The sequence below is a fragment of the Pelmatolapia mariae genome, linkage group LG3_W, assembly GCF_036321145.2.
Source record: "Pelmatolapia mariae isolate MD_Pm_ZW linkage group LG3_W, Pm_UMD_F_2, whole genome shotgun sequence".
Classification (NCBI taxonomy): domain Eukaryota; kingdom Metazoa; phylum Chordata; class Actinopteri; order Cichliformes; family Cichlidae; genus Pelmatolapia; species Pelmatolapia mariae.
The window spans coordinates 91,509,733-91,534,296 of record NC_086229.1 but is presented as its reverse complement, the minus strand read 5'-3'; the positions used below and the strand labels follow the sequence as shown (position 1 = coordinate 91,534,296).

The window sequence follows — 24,564 nt, the reverse complement described above, 5'->3', positions numbered from 1 at the left end:
AGTCTGCAAGTGAAATCCTTCTGCAATGTAAAGATGTTGCTGGTGTATGACCACTCTGCTGTGGCCCTGCACTCACTGGGTAATAGCAGTTTAAATTTCCCAGGAAGAAACAAAAGAATTGTATGAAATAGAACAAACAAACTATGTCTTTATCTCCATGATGATGTGCTGGCAGGGATCCAGTTGATAAGTACCTCTAGAAAGAAGCTTTTGGGTTTAAATTCAGTGTTAGCTTATACTTGAACTTTCAAGTGTAAGCTAATACTCAACAACAAGGAAATGAACTTCTGCAAACACTTGAGTAGCTGACAGCCCCCTGGAGACGGCAGAAAATTGCTAAGGGATAGTGAGTTGAGCTTCTAGTCTCAAAGTTTATTTACAACTCTACTGGTGTTGAAACGTGTCAGGAGTCTTTGGGAGCCCTCTTGTACAAAGGGCCTTGAGCGGATATTTAATGGAGCTCTCAATGAAGAGAGGGAAAGAGAGAAAGACAGGATGACATTGTCTCCGTCTGAAGACTCACCTCTTTCTAATTGCCTCAAGTCGTATTGATTACCCAAGACCCCTCACACACCTCTTCTATGTGATCCCTTCACTCTGTGTAATCCCCACACAGAGCTTACAGACCAGGTTGTTTGCTGTTTTCTGATGTGATTAGCAGTATTGATCAAAGTGTGCGTGTGTATTTATTTGTGTTTGGGGGCACCTTGCGGGTTTGATCACTCACTAATTGGATGCTAAAAAGATGGAAGGAAAGAAATCTGCTTAATAATATTCATCTGATGATCATGCATCAAACATCAAACTTTCTCTTGCAACAACACCACATATATACCCACACACACTGATTCCAGAAACCAGCACTGAAGCTGGGCTTCTATCACCCCCTCTTGTCAGGCCTGGAGGTGTGTTTAAGCAGCAGTTTGAGCCCCTGCACATTACCAGACATCTTACTGTGACACCACACACTCTTACTGCCAGTCATTCTTATTCCCTCGTCTGTCTTTCTGTCCCTAAGGGAAATGAAGATGACTCCATCCCTGTGCAATTAAATGCTCTCATTCTGTCTGGCCCTCTTCTATTTTGTGTATGTGTGTATGTCTGTGTGTGTGTGTTAGTGAAATAGATGAGATGTCAGATCCTGTGCAGACAGTTGGAGTAAGGACTAGACCAGAAAGTGAGAAATGTGGCTACAGCTAATCTCCTTCCATCCCTTCACTGATTGGAAGAACCCTGGACCCCAGCAATAACGCCCACCAATTAGACAGGCCTCCACAGTTGGCAGTTGAGTTGTATCTGAGTGTAAGTCACCTACTGGACCTTTTGGCTCTCACTTGAGCTTATTGGAGGTTTGAAAATTCACTTAAGTTCTAAGCTGCCCGTGGACTGAAAAACTGTGTATAGAATACCAAAACAAGATTGGTCTCCATGCAATTTAAACTCATGTACTACATACATAACAGTATGTAGTAAATAAAGTTAGTCATGATTATAATGTGTGTATCATTATATCTCTCAAGTTTTTTGTCTGCTGGGTTTTATTTTATCTATTGAACACAATAATTCTCAGCATCCTAGGTGGATTTTTTCTGTATTTTTGAATAATTTTTTATATTTTCTTAATGTATCTGCAATGTACAAGGTATCCCAAAGTCTGATGCTAAATAGGAAACAGTGCATCACATATTGTATAACCAATTCTAAAAATAGACCACCTCGGTCTGAATGGTATATTGGTGTGAAGCATGTACAGCTTCCATGCAATAAAATGAAATCATAATTACAATCCCTAAAGAATCGCACCACTTTCAGACACAAGGCTCAATTTACTTCACATGAGAATCACTATGTAGTCTTCTGACGGTCTGAAGGAACAATAAAAATAACTCTAATGATGTCATCAGGGATTCAGCTTGAAAGTACAAACTTACGATTAGAAAGCTTCTGTTTTTGAACTGGGAATATGGAGCTTTATAAGGTATGAGCCTTTATGAGAAAAGATCAAATAATAAACAAGGGTTCAACATGGGCTCAAAATGCCATACCACAAGTTGAGTGCTTGGCTTCAGATGGATACCTAGATCCGGATAGTTTGAGAACATCAGGAAAATGTTTCCCTGTTTCAATGTGTATTTGTGACAATATGATGCACATCCAATTTTACTAATTATGTAGCCTCAGATGAAAACAATCAATCCAATGCACAAATATCAAACACACTGATTGAGAGTTATGCTGACAAAGGCAAAATCAATCAAAGTTTCCCGGCTAACCTCACTGATTCAAAGCACACAACTGGACACCACCATGTTTGCCATGTTTGTGCTGTTAGTGCTTCTTGGAGCATTATAACAGACTTATCTGACAAATATCAAAGCCCGCTGTGTGGTGTACACTGTACAAGAAGTTTGTGTTAAAGTCTTGGTAAGAAAAATCTAATTTTAAGAGTCTGATACAGACCATTAATAAGCAGATATTTATGTTTTTGCTTTGTGTTGTAAGCTAATAATTTATCACCCCATCCTTTCATCCAAATATGATCCCCTCTGTAAAGGCTCTTTGCTTACATTACGATAACTGAAGAATTGAGGTTTTAAGGGCATGACTCATACAATATAGGACAAATGTCATAGGCCAACTATGCATAACAACTACATGAGCTGCTCAGCCACAGAAACCCGTGCCATGAAGCTCCCAGTGCACAATTTGTGTGCTGATTATAATACAAGAGGAGGTTTGAAACTATTGTTATGGAGGCATTGTTATTGAGGGCGTTGACTACTTACAGGTGATTATAAAATAGGAGGAAAGAAATTTTACAAAGTGATTGTTGCATCAAATTAGATCCACAGTAGAAAATAGTGAGCTCTTTAAAATGACCCACGTTCTCCAAAATGTTTGTAATGGTAAAATGCATGGAGAGCCACTTGATTTTATAGACCTGTGGTAATGATACTGGAAACACCTGCATTTAAATATTACGAGGTATGGCTTAACACTTACTGTTCCTATAGTGTATTTGTGGTTAAGTCATAATATCTGATGCTCTGTCTCTGTGTCTGCTTTGTCTAAAAACTTTGCAACCTAAACAACCATCCTCTGAAAAGAGATCTTACAAGCACCATATATATCTAAAGTTTGGTTTGGTTCCCAAGTTTGTGTTTTAGTGCTCTAAACCTTTAGACCTTTAACTCACTAAACCTTTAACTTGTTAGAACCGGCTTTTCTTTTACACTCATTGTGGAAATAAATAATTGGTTTCCTAGTTATGTGTCTTTATGCTGATGTGCCGAATCTCATTCCAAACATTAGATCACTAGTCAAACTCGGCACAGTGACCTACACCGTGTGTACACACCAAACTAAACAGAAATGAGCACTTCAACTCTACCTGCAAGCATACAAGCTAGCTAACATAGAATGGCACAAAACAGGTAATTTTATGGTGAAAGTAGACAACTTCAAGAACGCTTTTACAGTCAGTACTTCTTAACTTAACCACTTATATACCTTGCATTTTGAAACCACACAACATAAGAAATGTGGAGCCATAAACAGGGAATTTAGTCTTTCAACAAGGTGTAAGCTGATAAGAGGCATGCAGCTTCAACAGCAACAGCAAAAAGTTGTTTCTGTGAGCCAACTCTCAAAGTGATGCAAATGTAAAAACAAGTTTCATTATAGACTAATTTGTGTGATTTTGTGTCCAGCACATTTAATATCTTTGGGATTAAAATAAACCCATGTCAACAAATTACATTATACTGCTAAAAATATTTGCTTGTCTACCTTCACATGAAACAAGGTCTTCTGGGAAGGCTTTCCACAAGATTTAGGTGTGTGTTTATGGGAATTTTTGACCATTCTCCCAGAAGTATATTGTGAGGTTGTGAGGTCAGACACTGATGTTGGACAAGAAGACCTAGCTCGGAGTCTCTGGTCTAATTCATCCCAAAGGTGTTCTGTTGGTCAGGACTTGTGCAGGCCATTCAAGTTCTTGACTCCAAATTCAGTCATACACGTCCTTATGGACCTTGCTAGACCTAGCAGTCTGCAAGCCTAGGTGCTTGATTTTATACACCTGTGACATGTATTCAATAATTTGGATGGCTGAGTGATTGCTGAGTGACTGCACAAACATACATATACTATATTTATATATATACACGTTATCGTGATCCTAAGTGATCCTTAGTAAAACTTAATCTGACAGCTCTGGATCTTAAATGAATAATTGTTTCAAATGACACATTTTTCACTAGATTTCTCCTATTTCTTACACAATCTGGCTGTGCAGGTGTTCATTTAGACCTCCAACTCATACTATTAACAATGGACAACATAACCGGGAAAAAAATGCATGCAACTACCGACCTTTTTCTTGTTGGTTGGGCAAATATAGAAACTTGTCACCACAATGGTTGTTCCTGGCATCAGGTTGAGTTTGGTGTAGGTGGTGCCATAGTCAGTAGACCTAACAAAATTGCAGGCAAAAAAACAAGAACAGGTACAAGTTAGTCTGGAAACATTTAAGAGCATTTTTTTTTCATAGTTTTCCTTTTGCAATAATCCCATGAGAGGTAGGCAAAGATGCCTGGGAAAGCAGCTGCTTATTCTCTCAAACTGCCCTAAAGGTATTGTATCAGTTCTCTGTTCACCATATTGCTACTTTGCAGTCTGTGGTCTGAGCCGAGTGACAAATCAGAAACGGCTGGGCAACCTGTCATTGCCACAGTGATGTAAAAACACCCTTGGGCTAGCGATGAAGTCCTGACCAATCCTTAAATCTGGCAGCTTTAGCAGGAGGTAGGGAGTGCTATGTGCGGTCAAGAGTGATAGTTACAGTAGCTGGATCATTTCTCCAGCCCTGCTCAGACACACCCACAAAGCACAGTGAAGGTGATTGTTTGTGACAGGTTTTGACAAATGATGCAGGTTTCAACTTGACACAGCTTAAGGGGGTTGAACTCTTTTATGGATAATTAATGTCTTAAATTTCTGTCAGGAAGGAAAAGAAAAACAAAACTAATACAGGAGATTTTCCCCTCTACTTTATTATGTAGACAAGGTAAATTAAGGTTTAAGACACTGGTTTGAGTAAACAGAACACAAAACAAGTGTACATCAGACAACTTTCTAGGCTTCAAAAACAATGCAAAGCATACAGGAAGAAAGATGCTACAGCATTTAGCTGGAGGTTGAGGGTTCAACAGGAGGGAGCCTTGAAGAAGAGGACTTGATGAAAGAGAATGATGAGCTAGCACGTCAGCCTGGTTAAGGATGAGAGGATTTACTCCTTTGCGCAGTGGGACATCAACCACTGACAGACACTCACACACACAGTAAGACACATACACCCGAAGCTCTGCCAAGCCATTCAGCAATCAGCTCTCCCAGAGTGCTCTGATACAGCTGGAGAAAATGGAGTGGCATAGCAGGGGTGAGCTATTTCTCTGTGGTGAGCTGGCAAGTGTTTTCATCTTCCTCGTTGGCCTGTGTGCCATATTTAACCCTGGATCACTTGGAGGACATGAACAGATCTCGTGCTGATGGCTGTGTTAGCAGCAGAGCTCTGTGCTTATCACAAAAACCCAGTTGTAGATGGAGTAAAGGCCTGCTAGGCCTGGTGAGCAGAGGTCCTCTCAGAGGGTGGATAATTTGGGTGTAAGTGCAAAAACCACATTAACTAGTCACATTAAGTTCTAATTAGCAAGAAGGATTATGATCAGCACTTTATAAACAGTGCTTGGAGAATCTGTTTAAACCATTTGTTCATGCACATTCATTGCCCTCCTTTAAGGAAGACCATTCCTTCCATTTGTGCCTGTCAACATATGATAATCTACTTACAAAGAATCAAAAGATGCTGCAGATCCAACTGCTAGTAAGTAACATTTCCAAGTGCTTTGTATGTGACAGGTAAGAGATAGGTTGTTACCCAGCCTTTAGAGCTGGGTGAAAATATATCTGGTCACTCTTGATATTGAAGCTGAAATGAATGCTAGTGCATAAGAATTGGAATGTTATTCTTGTATTTCTGCAGGAGTGAAAACTCGGTCCCACAAGATTTCCTATGCTCTGTTGATAAACACATTAGCAAAATGTGTTGTGTTGTGTCTTTCTATAAAGAGACAACACTTTTTGCAACTCATTTAGACTGATGCTTCTTCTGCAAGAGATCTGTACTTCTGTTAGAGATCTGCAGAAATCCCTTTAGCTGCTGAACATTTGATAAGGATAACTTTAAAAACCTAAAATTGTCTCCCTAAAATGACATTACAATGCATCTACACTTTTTGCCAAGAGCACTTTGATTCAGTTCAATTCAGGTATATTTATATAGCACCAATGAGGGAAGCTTATCTGTTTACATACCACAAATAATAGCAAAAAAAATGTAAATCATTAAAAAAAAAAAAATCAGCTTCATTTGGATAATCACCTTCTCCACAATAAGAGGAGAATATATCAACTCTATTACTGTACTGGGTATTACTTCTCCATTTAACACAGAGGCCTCCAAAACCTCCTTATTACACATTTATAGTGCTTCATTAGCAAGGGTGTAATGAAAGGCCAGAGCTGGGGTGGGCATTCTGCCCAGAAATACAACTCAACATATGGACCTTGACTGTCCCTTGTCCCCTAGCTTTCTGTCCTCAATACCCTGTTTTGCCCAGCATCTGTTACAATGAAATTTTTTCTTTCCATACATCTTCCATCTGATGTTAAAGATTAAAGGTATGGACTAATTTTTGTCAAATGCTCAAATTACATGTGTTTATTAATTTAACATAAACACACATCAAATGATCCAAGGAGTACAGCTCTCTCTAGCTGGAGTGCACTGACAAATCCTCCAATCACAATGAAACATTAAGACATTCTTATGAATTATGAAGTATATACAGGTATATTTCACCTAGGTTTACATTCACAGATACCCTGAGCCAGTTAGGTTAGGGTACTGTATTTGAACTGGCTGCACCTCTAAGCAGTTATTTAAGAAGTTATTAAAATCCCAAGCCTAACAACAGGCCATAGAAACTATACATATAGAATCATAAGTAAAATATCATAAAAGTGCTTCAAGGTTTTGCTATTTTTAGTGCCAAAACAAAAAAGTAAGAAAAGGCAACTTAAAAACAAAAAAACAAATCGGAGGAGTCATGAGGCAAAGATATGTCACTTATAAAGCCAATATAGAGGTTGGGTAGGGGTTAGAGTGTAAAGTCAGCTGTCTCAGCACCTTACATGCTGAGAATAATGATGTTGAGTTAATAGGAGAGCTCATTTTATACTGTCTACCACCAAGACCTTTGGATTAATAGACTAGTAGAGAGCTATTGTAGATTAATGAGGAATAATTACTTTTAAACAGAGTAGGAAGCTGATGAGAAGAGATATGGACACAAGCACAGGGAGCAGGAGAGGGGAGAAGAGTTGAATGAGAAAATGAAAAAAGTTTAATCTGTGGTACTCAGTGTAGCCCTCAGTCCTGGCAATTTAACATTAACAGGAAAGTAGGATATCAAGGCACACACTGACACAAAATAGTCATTAATATTACCCTTATGTTATTTCATGTCCAAGTCTTCATGTCAAACAGCATAACTGTGAGAAAACATTCATTTTTGATATGCAGTACAAAGGCTTAAACAAATTGCCGCAGACACAAGACAATTGGTAGAAGGCAAATAGCTGATATAATAACAGCAGAAGAACGGAAACTACTATAAAACAAGAGTGGAATATTAAAAAAAAAACAAAAGGGGAGAGAAGGGTAGACATGGAAATGTCTGCAAGAATGGATGTGACAGTGACAGACACTACGGGTGAAATTGTATTTTCCTTGATCTGCTTGAGAAAACAGAGAAATGTGGAAGCACTTTAGGGTGGCGACAGGTGCTGATTCAGATTTAATGTCCTAATATGTCAAAGTTGCTCCCAGCGCTTGACATCTCAGGAAAGAAAAATTGAGTGTGTCAAGCAAATGTCTGATGCAATGGAATACCAAAATATAGAGAGCACAGGAGAATGGATATGAGGAAATGGATTCATGATAAATCCATCTAAAGATCTTCAAAGTGTTAGCTGGTGAGGCGTTATGATGGATACGTGACAGAAGGAAATGCATCCTTCAAGGCTTTTCTCTTCTGAATTCACATGCATTTGGTGAAACATCTGCTGTCTAAGAAGAACTAAGCTAATAAATAGCTTCAAACAAAGCTAACGAAGAACAGAGCAGTGGGTTGGTGTATTAAAGGTTAGCCATAGACATATACAGTAGTTGGCTGAGTCTCGTCATGCTGTTCAGTGTCTGATTTCTGCTAAGACAGACAGATACCGTCAGTCTGAATCAGGTCTGGAAAGCCTGATGGCCAGACTGTTAGGGCTGATGACACTCATCACTGATTGGCTGACATACAGATTTCCCAGAGAGGCTAACTGGGGGCAACATCCTCTGACAAGAGGATAGGATTGAGCTGGATCTGTCGGTTTAGAATATGTCACAGTTTCAAGTCTTACACCACAGAAACACAAGAAAAACTCTGCAGTGCATTATGCAGTTGCTCTGTTGACAAGTCTGATGAAGTATGAGGATAAATTTGCTTCCTTACCAGAGTATCACTAACTGACGCTATCAACTGCATCCTACTGTATGAGAATTTGTGCCAAATTTAATCTAGAGCAGGTTAAAGTTTGGGTCATGAGCGATCATTGCGATCATAAGCGTTGCTATTTTTCTTTTTGAAAGAGTCGAGAATTCATGGGAGATGGGAGCTTGTGATTTATCGCACTAAAGGTAATTGCCATGAGTGGTGTCAAAGAATACAGCAGAGAGCGAGTCACCATTAGTGTTAAAACTGATTTACCGGTTTAAAGTAAGCCATCAAATACCAATGGGCAGACTGAGCTTTCAACAAGTTCAATCACATTTTATGCTTTCAGATGATAAATGGAAAAAATACTGTTTCATGACACAGCTTTATGGACGATAAAAGTAAGATGTATGAACAAGAAACGTAGTGGTGGAAGTCGGGGTTGGGGTTGTCAGCGTCACACATGGACAGGTCAGTAGTGTTATCGCCCATTCTACTTTAAAAAGGAACAGTCTACTAGACTGAAGCCATTTTTTTACAGACCAGGCCACAGCTAAGAGTCATTTGTCTGTTTATTTTTGCTTCTTTTTGCAGCAGTAGAATGGCTGAGGATGATAAAGCTCAGGGAGTCTCAGGTGTACCCTGGACAAAGTTTTTATGGCCATCTGCTATGGCCTGATTGTGTCAAAGCCTTGGTTTATTGACTGCAGAATAGACTGTAGAATGAAATAGCATGTCTTTCAGAGATCTACTCCGCTCAGATATACAGACAATAGAGAAATTGAGTAGAGAAGTTGTGCTGTGGCAAAACTTTACATATATAAAAGAATGGATTTTTAAAAAATATTTGTATTTGACTGTTTTTGGTGAGCTGCAAAGTCAGACAAATGCAATTTAACACTCAGTCTTTTGGTGTTACAGCTACCAGAAAGCCGGGGAAAGTGTGAACCTGTTTTGACAGGGAAAGCAAAAAGACAACTGGACTTGTTATGACAGTGGCAGACGTGTCAACCAGACTGGCCACAAATCATAAAATGACAAACAAGCTGAACTGTCTACAGAAAGGTGTTAACAGACACATAAAAAACCCTAAAAGATCAATCAATCTTTAAACCGCAGGCTTTTAAGATGGTGGTATTATGTTAAAAGCGTCTGCTTGACGTAGCTGTATTAGCTACTTATACACAAATTTTTAACCTTCTTCTAATTTCCTCCTTCTAAATTCAGATAAAAGTGAGATTATTGTACTCAGCCTAAAAAATCTTAGAAAAATGGTGATCAACCAAATATTTATTTGCTGACATGGTAGTCTATGCATGTATTACTTATAATTTGGACTACTGTAATTCATTGTTATTATGTTTTTCGGAAATTTCTTTAAAAAGCCCTTAGCTGATCCAGAAGGATGTAGCAAGAGTACTAACTGGGACTAGAAAGATATTTACTTTTCTCCAATGGCTACCTATTAAATCCAGAATTAGATTTAAAACCCTTCACCTCTCATAAAATGTCTTGAATAATTAGGTCCCATTTTATCTTAAAGGCTGATAGTACCATATTGAGAGCACTAGAATGGGAGCCATTCAGGTTTCAGCTGCCTCTTCTATGGAGCTAGCTCTCAGTTTAAGAAACACACCCCCTCTCTCCTTTTAGTTCTAGTCTTAAAGCATTCGTTTTTGCTAAAGCTTGTAGTTAGGGCTCGACAGGATGCCTTGAACCCATCCCTTAGTTACACTGCAATAGGCTAAGGCTGCTTCATTCACTTCTTTAGCGCTCTCAATATTTATACACCACTATTGCATTTAATCACTGGTAATTAATTTTAAAATCTGGCTCTCTCCTATGTGTGTCTTTTATAATGTCTCCCACCGGTGTGCTTTCCCCTGAATCTAGTCTTCGCTTACATACATGAAGTTACACAAACACTGGGGTTGGAGAACTGGAAATGCAGGTTGCCTGGGCACTAAATACCCCTTTGTGCAACCCAGTATCATAGCAAAACTTATAATAGATAAGCTGATCAACCGTCTTTATTTTATGCATGCAGAAGTTGCAGTAAGTTGTATTAAGCTGCAACACCTGGGGACAGAGATATTGTATTTCAAGCCAACATGAAAACAATCACAATAGTAATAATACACCTATATTCAATAATTGTACTACATTAAATGTACAACCTCAATTCCAATGAAGTTGGGACATTGTATAAAATGTAAATAAAACAGAATACAATGAGTTGAAAATCCTTTTTAACCTATATAAAATCAAATACACTACAAAGACAAGCTATCTAATGTTCAAACTGATAAACTGTATTGTTTTGCAAATTTTCACTCATTTTGAATTTGATGCCTGCAACGCATTCCAAAGAAGCTGGGACAGAGGCATGTTTACCACTGTGTTATGTCACCTTTCCTTTTAACAATACTCAATAAGCGTTTGGGAACTGGAACTGGGGTTGTACTATCCACATGGCTACCACAGGTTCACGACAGAGATTTTCCCTCTCTCATCCTTTACTTCCCAAAAACACCATGAAGAACATTTTGGATTTTAAGTTACACCTGTCTACATAGCGTCAAAGTGCCATTTGATGTCCCAGACGGTCATGTGGTTTGCAGCAAAGAGAACATGGAAGATAATGCACTGCTTTGTCCTGTTTTGGATAGAATATGAGTAGGCACTTGTAGATGCATATCTGGTCTGACAGTTGTGCACACTGCAACATGAAGGCTCCATCTCGCAAGTTATTGTTTATGCTTTATGATGAGAGTAATTTAGCCCATTTGCATTAGAATCAAAACACATAGCAGCAGAAGTTTGTAAGATGTGGGTTACATTTGTGTTCAGGTTAGTCACTAATGCCTGAGCAGCAATTAGCAAATTGCATTTGGAAGTGCCTCCTACACTGCAAGTAGTCTGAGCAGGCAGTTAGCCAGGATACAGTGATTCATGCTTAGTAAGGGCACTTCGCAGTGGCGGATAGTCTCTTGAAGTGCACAAAATCACTGGAGCATAGATATCAGCAGCAGAGTACTGCTGCCACTTGAAAAGCTGCTTATGGAAGTCTCCTGACAGGCCACTCTGCATCTACTTTTCTTGTTTATATAGCGAAAATGACATAATATTATAACAAATACATCACCAACAGATTGCACTTAATTAGGCAGTTTTCTTAAGAGGTTACTTTTATATTACACCACTGAACCTGTTCTTTCCCAGGCTCTGTGGTGACTGAATCACTGGCCTTTCTCTGTCAGTTGTAATGAGTTTCTTTGCAGCCTTTTGAGTAAAATCCCTTGAATAAAATAATAATCAATCTGCTACTATCAACAAAGACTGTGATAGCACATGATGAAAAAAATAAATCACAAAAAAAGAATCCTTCATAAATTACTTTCAGGACACCCATATGGAAAAGGTATATATAAATCTTATAAAGTTTGTATCTGTCTTTTGTGAAACTTGTATGAAAAGTATAGAAGAGTGAAAACAGATATAAGAGCCCTTGAAAAATTATATAAATGAAACTTGCATGTTTTGGATACTTACTAAAACAATATATGAAAGTGGCCACTTTCATGAGTAAAACAGATAAGCCTTATATGATTCACTATATGAAGTAGGCCACATCTGATGCAAGTCTTTTATAAGTTTTTTCTATTTCTTTTCCATATGGACAGGCTTGAAACTTTCTATCCCTAGCAAGAGATTTACAAGGATGCACATATTATATGCCCATATTTAGATCATTTCCCTTAAGAAAGGAGTTGAAATGGTTATAACACCCATAAAAAAGAAATATGTGTGTGTGTATATATATAAAACACTGTACTATCAAGAGAAATAACCACACTCCCTGGATCCCATCAGCAAAACTCCTCTCCCAATGAGCATAATTAGCAAAAATGGAAACTGAAATGAGTACACACACAAATCCTTAAAGAGAGTTCAATTCTCCAGCACACATTCGGGATTTCTGATGATGGATATGGACTATTATGCTTATCATAACAGTCCATATCAGGTTGCTATGTAGGTGCCTGTTATGGAAGCCAGTTAACTCCCTCAGTACGGCAGAAATAACATAGAAATTCAACCAAGATAAACACCATTGTATTTGGATGGTGGTAATAACTTTTCATCTACACGCAATAAGTCCTCCAACATGAACATTAATATAGGTTTAACCCTAGAGAACCCATGGAGTCAGATCCGACCCCATTGGTTTTTTAGGGAAACCATGGGGTCAAATTTGACCCCATGGGTTCTCTAGGGTTAAGCAGCAGAATATCGGCCAGTGGTTAAAGATGTCTAGAGTTTGTGGCTTTATAACTCTGTTGCAGAGTTGCAGGTGGAATACATATGTACTATACTATACTCATTTTTATTCATTTTATTTATTTATTTTTGGGGTTGGTACTTAAGATTCGACATACATTACCTGCACCTTTAAAAAAGTCAAGCGTAACGTTTATATATGTATTCCCTGTAAAAGGACGTTTCTCATTTTTTTAGGATTTAATGTTGCACCTTGGACTGAGTTTGTTTTTTTCCTATGCAGATTTAGTTTAGATTGTGAAACCCTTAAATGCATTTTTATAATACCGTTAGCAGTTGTTAGAATACTCAATATTTTTACAGCCACGCTAGCAGTGTGCTTGTAGCATAGTCAATGTTGGTCCATCATTTTGATCCAGGTATATCATAATACTTTTTTTACACAAAAAAGAGAGATATGTGAGCTTTTAGTAAACCTTATTACATGTGTATTGTGACTTTCCAATTTTCAAAATTTAGAGTTCTGGTTGGTTATTGACTGCAAAACAGATTGTAGAGTTAAATAATTTAATGCCAGAAAAACATGTTTACACTTGACATTGCTTTGACTTATTTTTTTAGGATGTATAAGGTGTTGTCAGGACAAGCAAGCAGATAACTCAAAGCTGTGAGAACAGTGCCAGCTGATGGATTATCTATACCTGAGTCTCACAGTAAAATCCTTGAAATAATTTGCCATTTTTCAGAAACAGTGCTAAAACTTTGAACGTAAATCTTTCAATCTTCCAATTTGTTCCTAGCAGTTTCTCTGTGTCAGAATACTTCCTTTAAAACCTACTGAGTGAAATGTGAGGAGTGCTGCTAGTAGCATGATCATTGCCCCCCCCCCACCTCTCCTTCTCCTGGCTGAGATCAAACATTTCCTACAGGCCTCTCCTAAGCACATAACAGTGGAGGCACTGAAGATACCATGCAACATTCCCAACCTCCATCAATTCAATTTTTCTCTGAAGCGTCCACCCTGTGCCCTTCTTTGCACTCAAGTCCCAGCTGAACTGAAGAAGGAAGAGTGATAAATGAAAACATTTATCTAGATGACATTCCCATCAGCACGCTTTGGGACAAGCACCCTGAACACCGCAGCACACTCTCCCAGAATTCACAAGAAGCACTGCTGTGTTGGCTTACTTTGGACCTGAGGTTTAATTTTTAAGATTTTGTTTTGTTTTGTTTTGTTTTTATCAGCTTGTCTCCTGAAGTCAAAATAAGCAGCTAGGAGCAACTCCTTTGAGTGAACTTGGCTGTGAATACTTAAACAGATGAGCTTGTTTACAGACATTCTCATCATTTTGCCATTTCAAACACTATTGTACAAATGATTAGATCAGCTTCTCTGCACTTTATTTTCTTGCTCCATACCCATCCAGAACCACAGAGAAAGTGCAAAGGCAAATAACACTTTCTAGCTTAATTGCTTTTACTGAAAATGCTAAAATGTGCTCTTCCTCCGGCTTTTGGAAAATACTGATCGCTCTCACTCCCCAAACGCCAGTTGCTAATCTCATCTATGTGATAAACATATGAGCATTTTGTTTCTCTTTACGGGGAAGATTCAGCTGTTAGATTGTTTTAGAGAACAATTAGGGTTTGACTAATTTCATTTGATAGATTTTCTTTTCTGTCTTCAAGCTTAAAGTTATTGAAACAAAATTGTGTAATCACAAGGCGAGGATTTGATTACTCCTCGCATTGATTAAAACTGTAAAAACTGATTTCTGTTCACAAAAATGACAAAGTTTATGATGTTCAGGCTTAATTTCATACTTTTGCCTTCTTTTCAGAGGCATTTTAGACCTGAAGAATATATATTAATTAGTCCATGCTTTACACCTTTCACCACTTGCCTGCAACCTATTTGCTTCTCTCTCTCTGTCCTACTCAAAACTTTTCTTGTTACATTGGATGAAGGACAGTACTGGTCCACAGTCCAGACTTGTGTGTTTTGTTGTTTGGACTCTACATGCTCCTAACTAAAGATGAGAGGGACCATCCAGCTTGTTATTAGCCCTCAGTTCAGTCTCTGGAAAGGTACCATCAGTGCTGAAATGTGTGTACAGGTTTTACTGCATATGCTACCATCCAGGTGACATCTTTTTCAGGGAAGACCTTGCATACTTTAGTAAGACAGTACTAAACCACATATTGCATCTATAACAACAGTAAAAGATTCCAGGTCATGGTCTGGGTTGCCTGTAGTCCAGACTAGAGCAAGGCGATATGACCAAAAATATTTATCACGATATACATTTGAAAATTTGCAATAACGATATAACTGACGATATAATTGACACTAGAGAAAATACTTTACAACTCCACAACTTTATTCGTGCAAAAAAAAAAAAAAGAATAGAAAAATCAACGTATTTTCACTTAAACAAGCAGCTGTTTTTTATGTGCATTAAAGTTACATAAAAATTTAACAGTGCAAATGCAAATTCCTTGCTGACAGTTTAACCAAAAGGCATTTCCAGTGGAAATTGGCCGACATATCCTCAGCATAACCATGTATAATATCCACAAAACTTAAAAAGAGGTTATACACACACAATACGGTAATATTATGTTGAAGCACAGTATGTATCACTCCGCGAGGCTCCTGCCTATGATAGCCGTAATGCTCCGACAATCCATCAAGCGGTGCAGCTCCGTAGCTTACCAAAGTTGTACTAAAACATTTTTTGACAGATTTCTGAGCGCCGTGTAGCACATAAAATCGTTTCAAGGTCCGTAAACACAACCAGAATTCATACATAAGGCACATGGGATTATAAGGGGCACTGTCGATTTTCAGAAAAATCAAAGGATTGATTTTAAGCCGTATTTTCCAAAAAACACGGTAATAACGACAGCCCGCTAGCATGCGCTACCAAAAATAGTGCTTTGTTGTGTATCTGACGGACGAAAGCTAAACCAGTTCCACACCACTTAAGTTGTAGCATTTTTACAAACCAATTCTGGTTCATCTGTTTCATTCAACCATCCGCTTTCGCCCTTCTCATTCTCTGTCGCCGCCAATCTTTTTCCGTCATGTGTGTATGAAAACAAAGGCACTGCGCATGCGCATCGCGATATTTCATTTTCTTATCGTTGCCCGACATTATACCGGTATTACTGTGAACGGTATGATATGGCCCAGCCCTAGTCCAGACCTTACATGAACTGAAGATCTGGTATATTATAAAGAACAAAAAGTAGAACAAAGAAGACCCAGGATTGTTCAGCAAGTAAAATCCGCTGTCAGACAAAGCAGTCCTCTACCAAAAGTCCAGCAACTGATCTGCTCAGTTTCCAGATGTTTCCAGATTATTGCCACACAATAGTAAACATGGCCCTGTTCCAGGTTTTTCGAGATGTGCCATCAAATTCAAAATGCCTTTTTTTTCTTAAAATAATATTTTCACAATTTACACATATGATATGTTGTCTGCATTCTACCATAGGTTTGCAAGTCATTGCAACCTGTTTTTATTTACATTCTATACAACATCTAAGCTTTTTGGGGATTGGAGTTGGTGCTTTGTTTTTTATTTTTTCCGTGTGTATATATAGTGTATTATTTTTAATCAGTGCATTTATTTAAGTCTTAAATAAAAGCCTTCTCTAATTGAAGGGCCAGTTCGAGAGGTGAGACTGAGGAATGAATACAGCTTCTAGAAAACACTACATCAAAGTCAGAAATATGAAGCTCAAACTGGGTTGAATGGTTATAATTACCATTGTAGGCACTGCCCTATGTTTGAGATACGCACCTTCTGGATGCAATAAAAATGTGACTAATCTAAAAATGGATGCAGTGCTGACATCAATAACACCCACAAGGAATTGATTCATTTCACCCATTTTTCCATTATGTGTTTTTCTAAGAATAAAAGCAGTCTTTGCCAACAGCAAGTCATTCATTTTATTACTGTACTGATGTTGTACTGACAGTGGTGGATTTGCCTAGAAAACCACTTTACAAATCCTGGTTTTGGTGGGATTGTGAACAAAGCTTCTGAAATTATATTTATTTTTGTTTAGTTTTTGCAACCCATAAATGGTTTATAGCAATTATGGCTCTTTATTTAATCTGAACCCCAAAGGATCTCTGTACTCATGCTGCAGAGTTCAGCTCACGCCGCTGGAGAGTGACTATTTAAGGAAGACTTTTGCAAAAAAACAAAAACACATTTAACAAGGGCAAATAAAACTTTTCTATCAGCTTTATTGTTTTCTTTTAGTCTTTGGTGTTATAACTGAAACAATACAGTAGATTAAGTAAGAGCAGAAATGAGATTCAGGCTGTGTTCAAAATAAACAAATTAATGAATAAATAAATGTATAATTAAGGGATAATTAACTTTGCTATTGCACATGAGCAGGCTGGGTGATGCCATAATTAACTATTGGTATTTTTTTAGAAATAAGTTTGAGCTTGTGCTACTTTATTTATATTAATAAGTTGTTAAACTTGAAGACAAAATTGTGACTTGTGATTCAACTGTTATTGCCAGAGTCTTTCCATTTGTAGTTAACACGTGTGTAACATCAGTTCATTAGGACGTGAGCAACCTTAGCATATTAGCTGTAATAGTAGCATGTGGGTGCATCTGCTGTGAAAAAAAAATGCTGAAGGGGGTTAGGTTTATGTACCTCAGTCAGTTAGATATGCCTAAATTTCAGTGTAAATTATTGAAATCTAATGTAAACTGTATTGGCTAATCTAAGAAAGGAAATGATGTTCAGCTTTTTTAACTTCTGAAGCGTTTTTTCTTTTCGTTTCTTTTTTACACTTAAGCCACTTAAATGGAAGAACAAACATACAGCTGTATAAAAAAAGAATATGTTTACTGAAAACAGTTAGGAAGAAGTAAGAAATAAGAAATCAGTGACTTGATTAGATGCCTTGTTTTTTTTATTTGTTTCATTCCATATTCTGTAAAGTGAAACTTTAAAGTTGAAAACTTCCATCTGGAACAAATGTCTGAATACAATATGACAAATACAGTTCTAACTTATGTATCCTAATGGTATTATTCTTTTACCGAGGACATCACTAGGTTGATATTAGCATTTAATTCAAAGCACTTCAGTGTCTTTACCATAACAAAGCTGCTAGCATGTAGCAAGTCTACACTAAGATCACTAATTTACATAACTCTAGTACTGTTCTGGTGATGAAAGTAGATAGTTCAGTGGACAATTTTATGCTTCATATTTTTGGGGTTATTTGAAGATATAACATGCTGAAGCAGTCAGACAAGCAGACAAAAGTAGGAAACAGTAGGAAAAATTCCAAAAAGACCACCTGTGTAAAAAAAACAAAAAAAAAACACAATCACACACACTCTCATTCAGTCCTTTAATCTATGCTTAAGTGTTTTAGCTAACATTCACACACTCACGCGGATGCATTAGATCCAACTTAGAGTTCAGTATCTTGCTAAAGGATACTTTGACAAATGGAGTGGAGGAGCCAGGAATCAATCTACCAACCTTCCAGTTGGTTGATGACTTCCTCTATCACCTGAGCAGCCCATATTGTTAAGTGACAAAATTCAGTTTAATTGTATTTATCCCGCGCCAAATTGCAGCAACAAGGCAATTTATTATAAGGTAAAGACCCTACAACAATACTGAGAGAACCTCAATAATTACACGACTTCCTATGAGCAAGCACTTGGTGACAGTGGGAAGGAAAAATTCAGGAAGAGCCAGGAATTAATAAAGTATTTCTGATTCTGATTCTGAAGAAACTTCCGACAGAACCAGGCTCAGGGAGTGGGGAAAGGAGACTGTGTAAGAGAGCCAGAGATTAACACTAATTATTACATTAAATGCAGAGTGGTGTATGAGTGTGGTCATTTGATTCATCCCTGACAATAACCTTTAGTTAAAAAAAACAGTTTTAAGGCTAAGCTAAGGCTTGGCATCCGATAGCAAAGTGCTCTATAATCTTTAAGATAAGATGGGGCCTGATTAAATTTGATTCTTGATTTAACAGGGAGCCAATGAAGAGAAGCTAATATGGGAGAAATAGTCAGAGTGCAACCTTCAGGTGTTGATGAGATGATGGATATTTCAAGAGAAAAGAAAGGCTGAACATAATTAAAAGTAACTGGTTTGATCCACCATTCATCACCTGATATAGCTCAAAGATCCCTGACTTCAAAGACCAGCTGTTGCCTCCCTATTGATAAAGGTGGCTTCACGCTGGGAGCATGATTCTTGACTGCCTTCGGGCATTTCAGAGAAGTCCACATAAAGGCCAACACTACTGCCTTGCTGGCAGTGATCAAGGGCAAATAGACAGACAATAATAGACAAAAGATGCGGAAAAGGTGCCTTGATGTGGTGATGAGTAGTGCCGTGTGTATAACTTATGACCACAAGACCCTTCACTGACTGTTTTGATATGAAGCCTTCCTTGGCAGGAAAATCATAAATGGAGAATCAGCAGGATTTTTACAAATTATCTGTGGCTCATCTTTATTTATTTTTCCTTTCTTTTAAATATTTAAGCACTGTGACCTTTGAACTCTATAAGAGAAGCCTGACAAGATTGCCAGACGCCCACACATGCATGGGGGGTCGAGTTAAGGTCCCATGGGAGAGGGTCAAATACCAAAGGCAGGCAGGCCAGACACAAACCAATTTATCTCAGTAACTGACTCTGACGGGACTCTGAAACTAATCAGCCACTACTGATTACTGTTATATTGAATGTCGATAAGTCTTTAATGAAACAGTGACATTTTTAGAAATTTACTTTTTTCAGACAGTTAAATAAGAAAATAAATACTATGGAAGCGAAAAATAAAAATGCTGTACTCAGGACATGGCTTGTGCAGCTTGCCATACACACTATACCAACATATAGCAGTTATGCTTGTTGTTTACTAATCTAAATCAGAATAAAAATGCACATTATAGTTTTGGGTGACTCAGATAATATTGTGTATGTACGAAGAACATAGCACTTTTAAGTTGTACAGTATAATTGTATGCAAAAATACATGGAACAGCTAATGACAGCACTGAGTAATTAGTGCAAATATTTAAAAGAAAACAAAAAAACAAGATTGACACAAATCACATAAAGATATTTTTTACTTTTGGTTTGCCAAAAAAAGATCTGAATATTTTAATATTCTAATTTATTCTAATCTGCAGTAGAGAGCACAGAGACAGTCTCGCGGAGACTCTCCTCGCACACTGGAAGTATTTCAGTCTGCATCTTTTACCGGACTGAAAAGAAAGAGTGGGCCAGGCAGACTGTGCAGTAAGTGGGCTGATAACACAGAAAGCAAGTGGTTTCCCAGGGGGCCGTCTGAGCACACTGCAGTGCATTCACATCTAATCTTCTGTCACCCTCTAAGACACCCACCTACAGATCCCCCTCCCAACCCCCACATCCGCCCCCACCCACACACACACACACAGATAGTATACAGTACACTGGCTCAGCTATACAGTATTCTTAACCCAGACGTCATCTACATCTATTATAATGCATCATGTCTCAACACGGAGCTATTTCAAGTTAAATGATTTGATTGGGTTCATCTCAAGGTTTCATGAACAGTCACCCCGTGTGACATCTGTAATTGTAGTTCGCAAAAACACTCCCATCTTGAGCTATAAAAACTAGCATGCATCACCGTGAAGGACATTCACCTCTTAATAAATAAAAGGCAACTGAGATGGCTCTTAAATGTCGTGACTGAGTTTACAGGTCTATAAAGCAATGCTAACTCGCGGGGTAATCTTTATTGCAGTCGCCTGCCTTCAGTGAGGTTCTGAGCGAGCAATCCACCAACCACTACTATTAATATCTCTTCTGAGCACAAAGGTAGAAGAGACGCCATTAAAACGCTGCTGGAAGGATTTGACCCAAAGCAAGCAGGGGCGCTGGTGGTGGCAGGAGCCTTACAGCAAAATATAAGAATAAAAAGCACACTTTTATATATGTGTGGAGAATAGAGGGAAAAGTCACTGCAGCAGAATAAAACTGGAGCGGTCATGCTTATCTATTGTCAAACCAAGAAACTGGGAGAATGATTTTCTGGTGAGAATAGGTTATCATCAAAAATTTTCATCTTTGGTGCATCCTTGGTTCTCCACATTTCTTTCTCTTTTTGACCTTTTTACAGAAACTGTTTTGCTTCCCTTACACACTGTTGGTTGAATCACTTAGCAAATCGAGGACTTCATCAGACAGGCTCAGCAGACTGAGCTGGACCACAGTTCAGTTCCCCCCACAACTGTCAGTTCGTCCCCTCCTCTGTTTGTTCCTAGGTCTTGCAGTAGGTCCATACCACCTGTTTTTCTGCCATTCCAGGGTAAGTAGGACCATCTCACTTTTGAAAGACTCTTTCTGGTGGCTAACTTTGCAAAAGATGCTCATGAACATGTTCTTGCATGTACAGTCCATGCAAGAAGTAAATGTAGGTCTCTGTCTGGTCTACTTTAGGCATTTCCCACTCCCAGTAGTATCTGATGACATATTGCTTTAGCATTTTATCTCTGGTTCACCTCCATCACAAGGAAACACTATCGTCTTGACTCTCTAATGCAGTATATTTGTTTCTCTGTCTAAACTCCACATGACCTCTGAAACAGATGACATGAGGACCTCTGTCTTAGACATTTCTCAGGTCTGGAGGGCATTTTGTGAGAATTTAGGAGCTAAGGTTGATTTAGGGTTTAGATTTCATTCTCAGTTTAATAGTCTTCATAGTCAAAATGGTCCAGGCAGTTGTCTTCTTTTTCACTCTGTTTGTGTTATGTGTCATAATAAAACCAAAAACGCCACTTAATGTGTATATTAAAGTCAAAATAAAGCAATATAGAAACACAACAGATAAAATAAAGTCCATAAAAACTCAATTTAAAGTTTATACGAATAAAGAAAGAATTCTAAGAATGTGATGGTGCGTCACAGTGAATGTTTTTATGCTTTTTATGTTGCATTTCTTTAATGTTTTAGTTCCTGCAATTAGGGTGTACACCATATTTGATGTATTTTTTAGCAGCATATTCATTATTGTCTAATTTTAGTAACTCTTCAGAGAACAATGTGTGTTAAATTGCTTCCACATCAGAAGTACTATTGTAAATATCGTCTAGTTGAATGAGAGATGCGTTGTTCCTTTCTTTTTGAGTAGCTGAGGAGCTGTCCATGGTGCTGAGATTTTCCACCACTGCCTCTCTTTTGACAACATCTTGGCTCCATTTACATAGTATGCTATCCTGGGTGGGCAAGCCAGTGCTGTTTTATCACCTTGCTTACTCACTGTAGTGGGAGAAGCAAATTTGAATTCAAATACAGCCATGTTTGGATGTCCCTGCCTAAATGTTTTGTCGCTGTTCACTGGATGCAAAATGTCAGGTCACTTCATTTGTGTAATTGCATTTAAAAGCATACTCGCCTCCTTATTGGATGAGTAGAAATAAAATTTCCAAATTTGCAGACAGCAAGCTTTTTTTCCCCCTGTGTGAAGTAATAAGATAAGAGAGTTGCTGGCTCAAAATCAAAAGTGACATCACTTGATAGTAGAAGAATCGGTATTAGTCCTGGGAGCCGTAAAAGAAAATCAGACAGCAACACAAAGAGGCTAAATAGTGCTGTTGCGTGTCAAACTATCAGCAGAGATCAAAAACTTCAAGACACAGAGATAAAAGCAGAGCCAAGGTGAGGGCATTATCACAGGGCAGAGCGGGATGCAGAGGCAGACAGAAAACCTAAGTCAAAGTGAATGTGAGACTGTGAGAGTAATATAGAGAGGTAGCGGAGGTAAGGCTGGGCAGGGAGGTTAAGTGAATTCCATCAGAGTGTTCTGTCTGAGGCAGAATCACAGACGAAGTGCAGTGGAGTATGACTGCACCGCCGTGCACCCGCACTAGACAGTACACCACAATTTGCTGTCCAACAGCCAGTTACAATCTATCAGTGGGTCCACACGGAAAATGGAAAAGGGAGGTGCTCCAAAGATAGCGTTACTGAAGAATCTGCAAAAGGACAAAAATGTTTAAAAAAAGTTGAAGGGGACTTTAGCATCATCATTTTTGAGGACTTACAGTAGAGACACGCTCAAAAAACAGCAACAGCCTTATCAGACACTCCCTGCCCTATACATTTCAAACTTCACTAAATCTTTTGTGTTAACGATTTCAACTACTGATCATATCACATGTTAGGATTAAGATCATTTTTAACTGCAAAACCAAACTGATGTTCATGTGTAAATTCAGAGGCTTTTGTTGAGTGGCCAGGTACAAACAATGTTCTGTCACACACCTGTAAAAAACTGAAAGACCCACATACAACTGAAAAAAAAGATAATTGTTCAAAAAGGATAATAATATTAAAGAAAAATTGAAGAAATTATGTGGGATAATAAAACCTAGAACCCAAACATTGTCTCACTGAGGAGAGAACCACCATCTTAGCTCCTGAAAGTTGTTTTATATTAGCACTGGCACACTGAGCCCAGGTGCTGTCTGAGTTGCTGATTGCCATCAGTCAGGCCTCCTCTCAAGTGCTAACACATTCTCATTTTTGAGTTCTCACATAATGCAGTTTTGTCAGATGCCTTCTGTGACTCTTCATACGGTGTCCTCTGACGTCAGCGCCCTGATATCACAGACTTTGGAGGGTGAAAGACGTACTTTCAAAAAGCACCAAGAAAATCTGGACAGTAAGATTCAAAGATCATTTAGACCATTCAAAAACATAGCAGACATAAGAGGGTAAAAGCAAAAAACTGAAAAACAGTTACATCACACGCATTCAGCATGACTGCAATAGAAAAGCTGCAGTTATTTGACATGCGAACATGTGCCATCCTCTGCCGCCCAGTTACATCCATACAGTACATTCATTGCCCAGCTTTCTTTATTAAACATGACATGTTGGGTCTGTTGTTTAATCACCTCTCCTCACTCTGTGGCTGACTGCATGAGACAACAATCATCTTGTGAACGATCATCCTGGAGCCAATAAGGCGCAGTTAACCCAGTCAGTCTAACTCACACCTGACTGCTCCCCGTACAGCTGACTGTAAGGAAACCAATTAATGCTGCTCTGCGTTTCTCTAGGGAAACAGGCAGTCAGGACCACCTGTGAAGCTGTGTGTGTGTGTTTGTGAAACAACAGGTGTACTTGTCTGTGAAGTCGTGTACTTGTCTGTGAAGTAAAGGACTTTTTGAAAAGTAAGAACAGATGATCTGCTCTGGCTAGAGCGGACTAATTGCCATGACTCATCAGCGGGAATCAGCTGACATTTCATTTAAGTGAAATTGTTGCATTTGCATTGGCTTCTGTCAGCTTGAGCTCTACATTTACTGCGTTAAATCAAGTCACAGGAGACTTGTGTTGGAAAACCATATGCATAAATGTATGTGTCTGTGTGTTTACATTACAAATCACAAAAGTGACTGTGAACAATAACATCGAGTTTACAGTTTTTTCTTATTAGGAATTAATGACTCCACAAACCAGAAATTCAAGTTTGAAGCTATACAACAATTCTAGTTTACTACAGTTAGATGTTAATTTAAGAATTTGCTGTTGCAATGTTATTGTCTTCAACAACAACAACAACAATAACAATAATAACAAACTGATTCTCTTACCATT

General features: G+C 38.3%; 1 protein-coding gene and 1 long non-coding RNA gene across 4 annotated transcripts in view; one reads left to right on the top strand and one right to left on the bottom strand.

Annotated features, from left to right (window-relative positions):
• sorcs2 (sortilin-related VPS10 domain containing receptor 2) overlaps positions 1-24,564 on the bottom strand; it is a 353,182-nt gene that overhangs the window by 200,656 nt on the left and 127,962 nt on the right. For all 3 annotated transcript variants that reach the window (XM_063470278.1, XM_063470277.1, XM_063470279.1), the window contains exon 3: positions 4,375-4,474. In XM_063470278.1, coding sequence (XP_063326348.1) covers positions 4,375-4,474 — 100 coding nt within the window. The remainder of the gene's footprint in view (positions 1-4,374; positions 4,475-24,564) is intronic.
• LOC134625001 (uncharacterized) overlaps positions 1-24,564 on the top strand; it is a 37,711-nt gene that overhangs the window by 7,791 nt on the left and 5,356 nt on the right. The gene's annotated exons all lie outside the window — the stretch shown is intronic.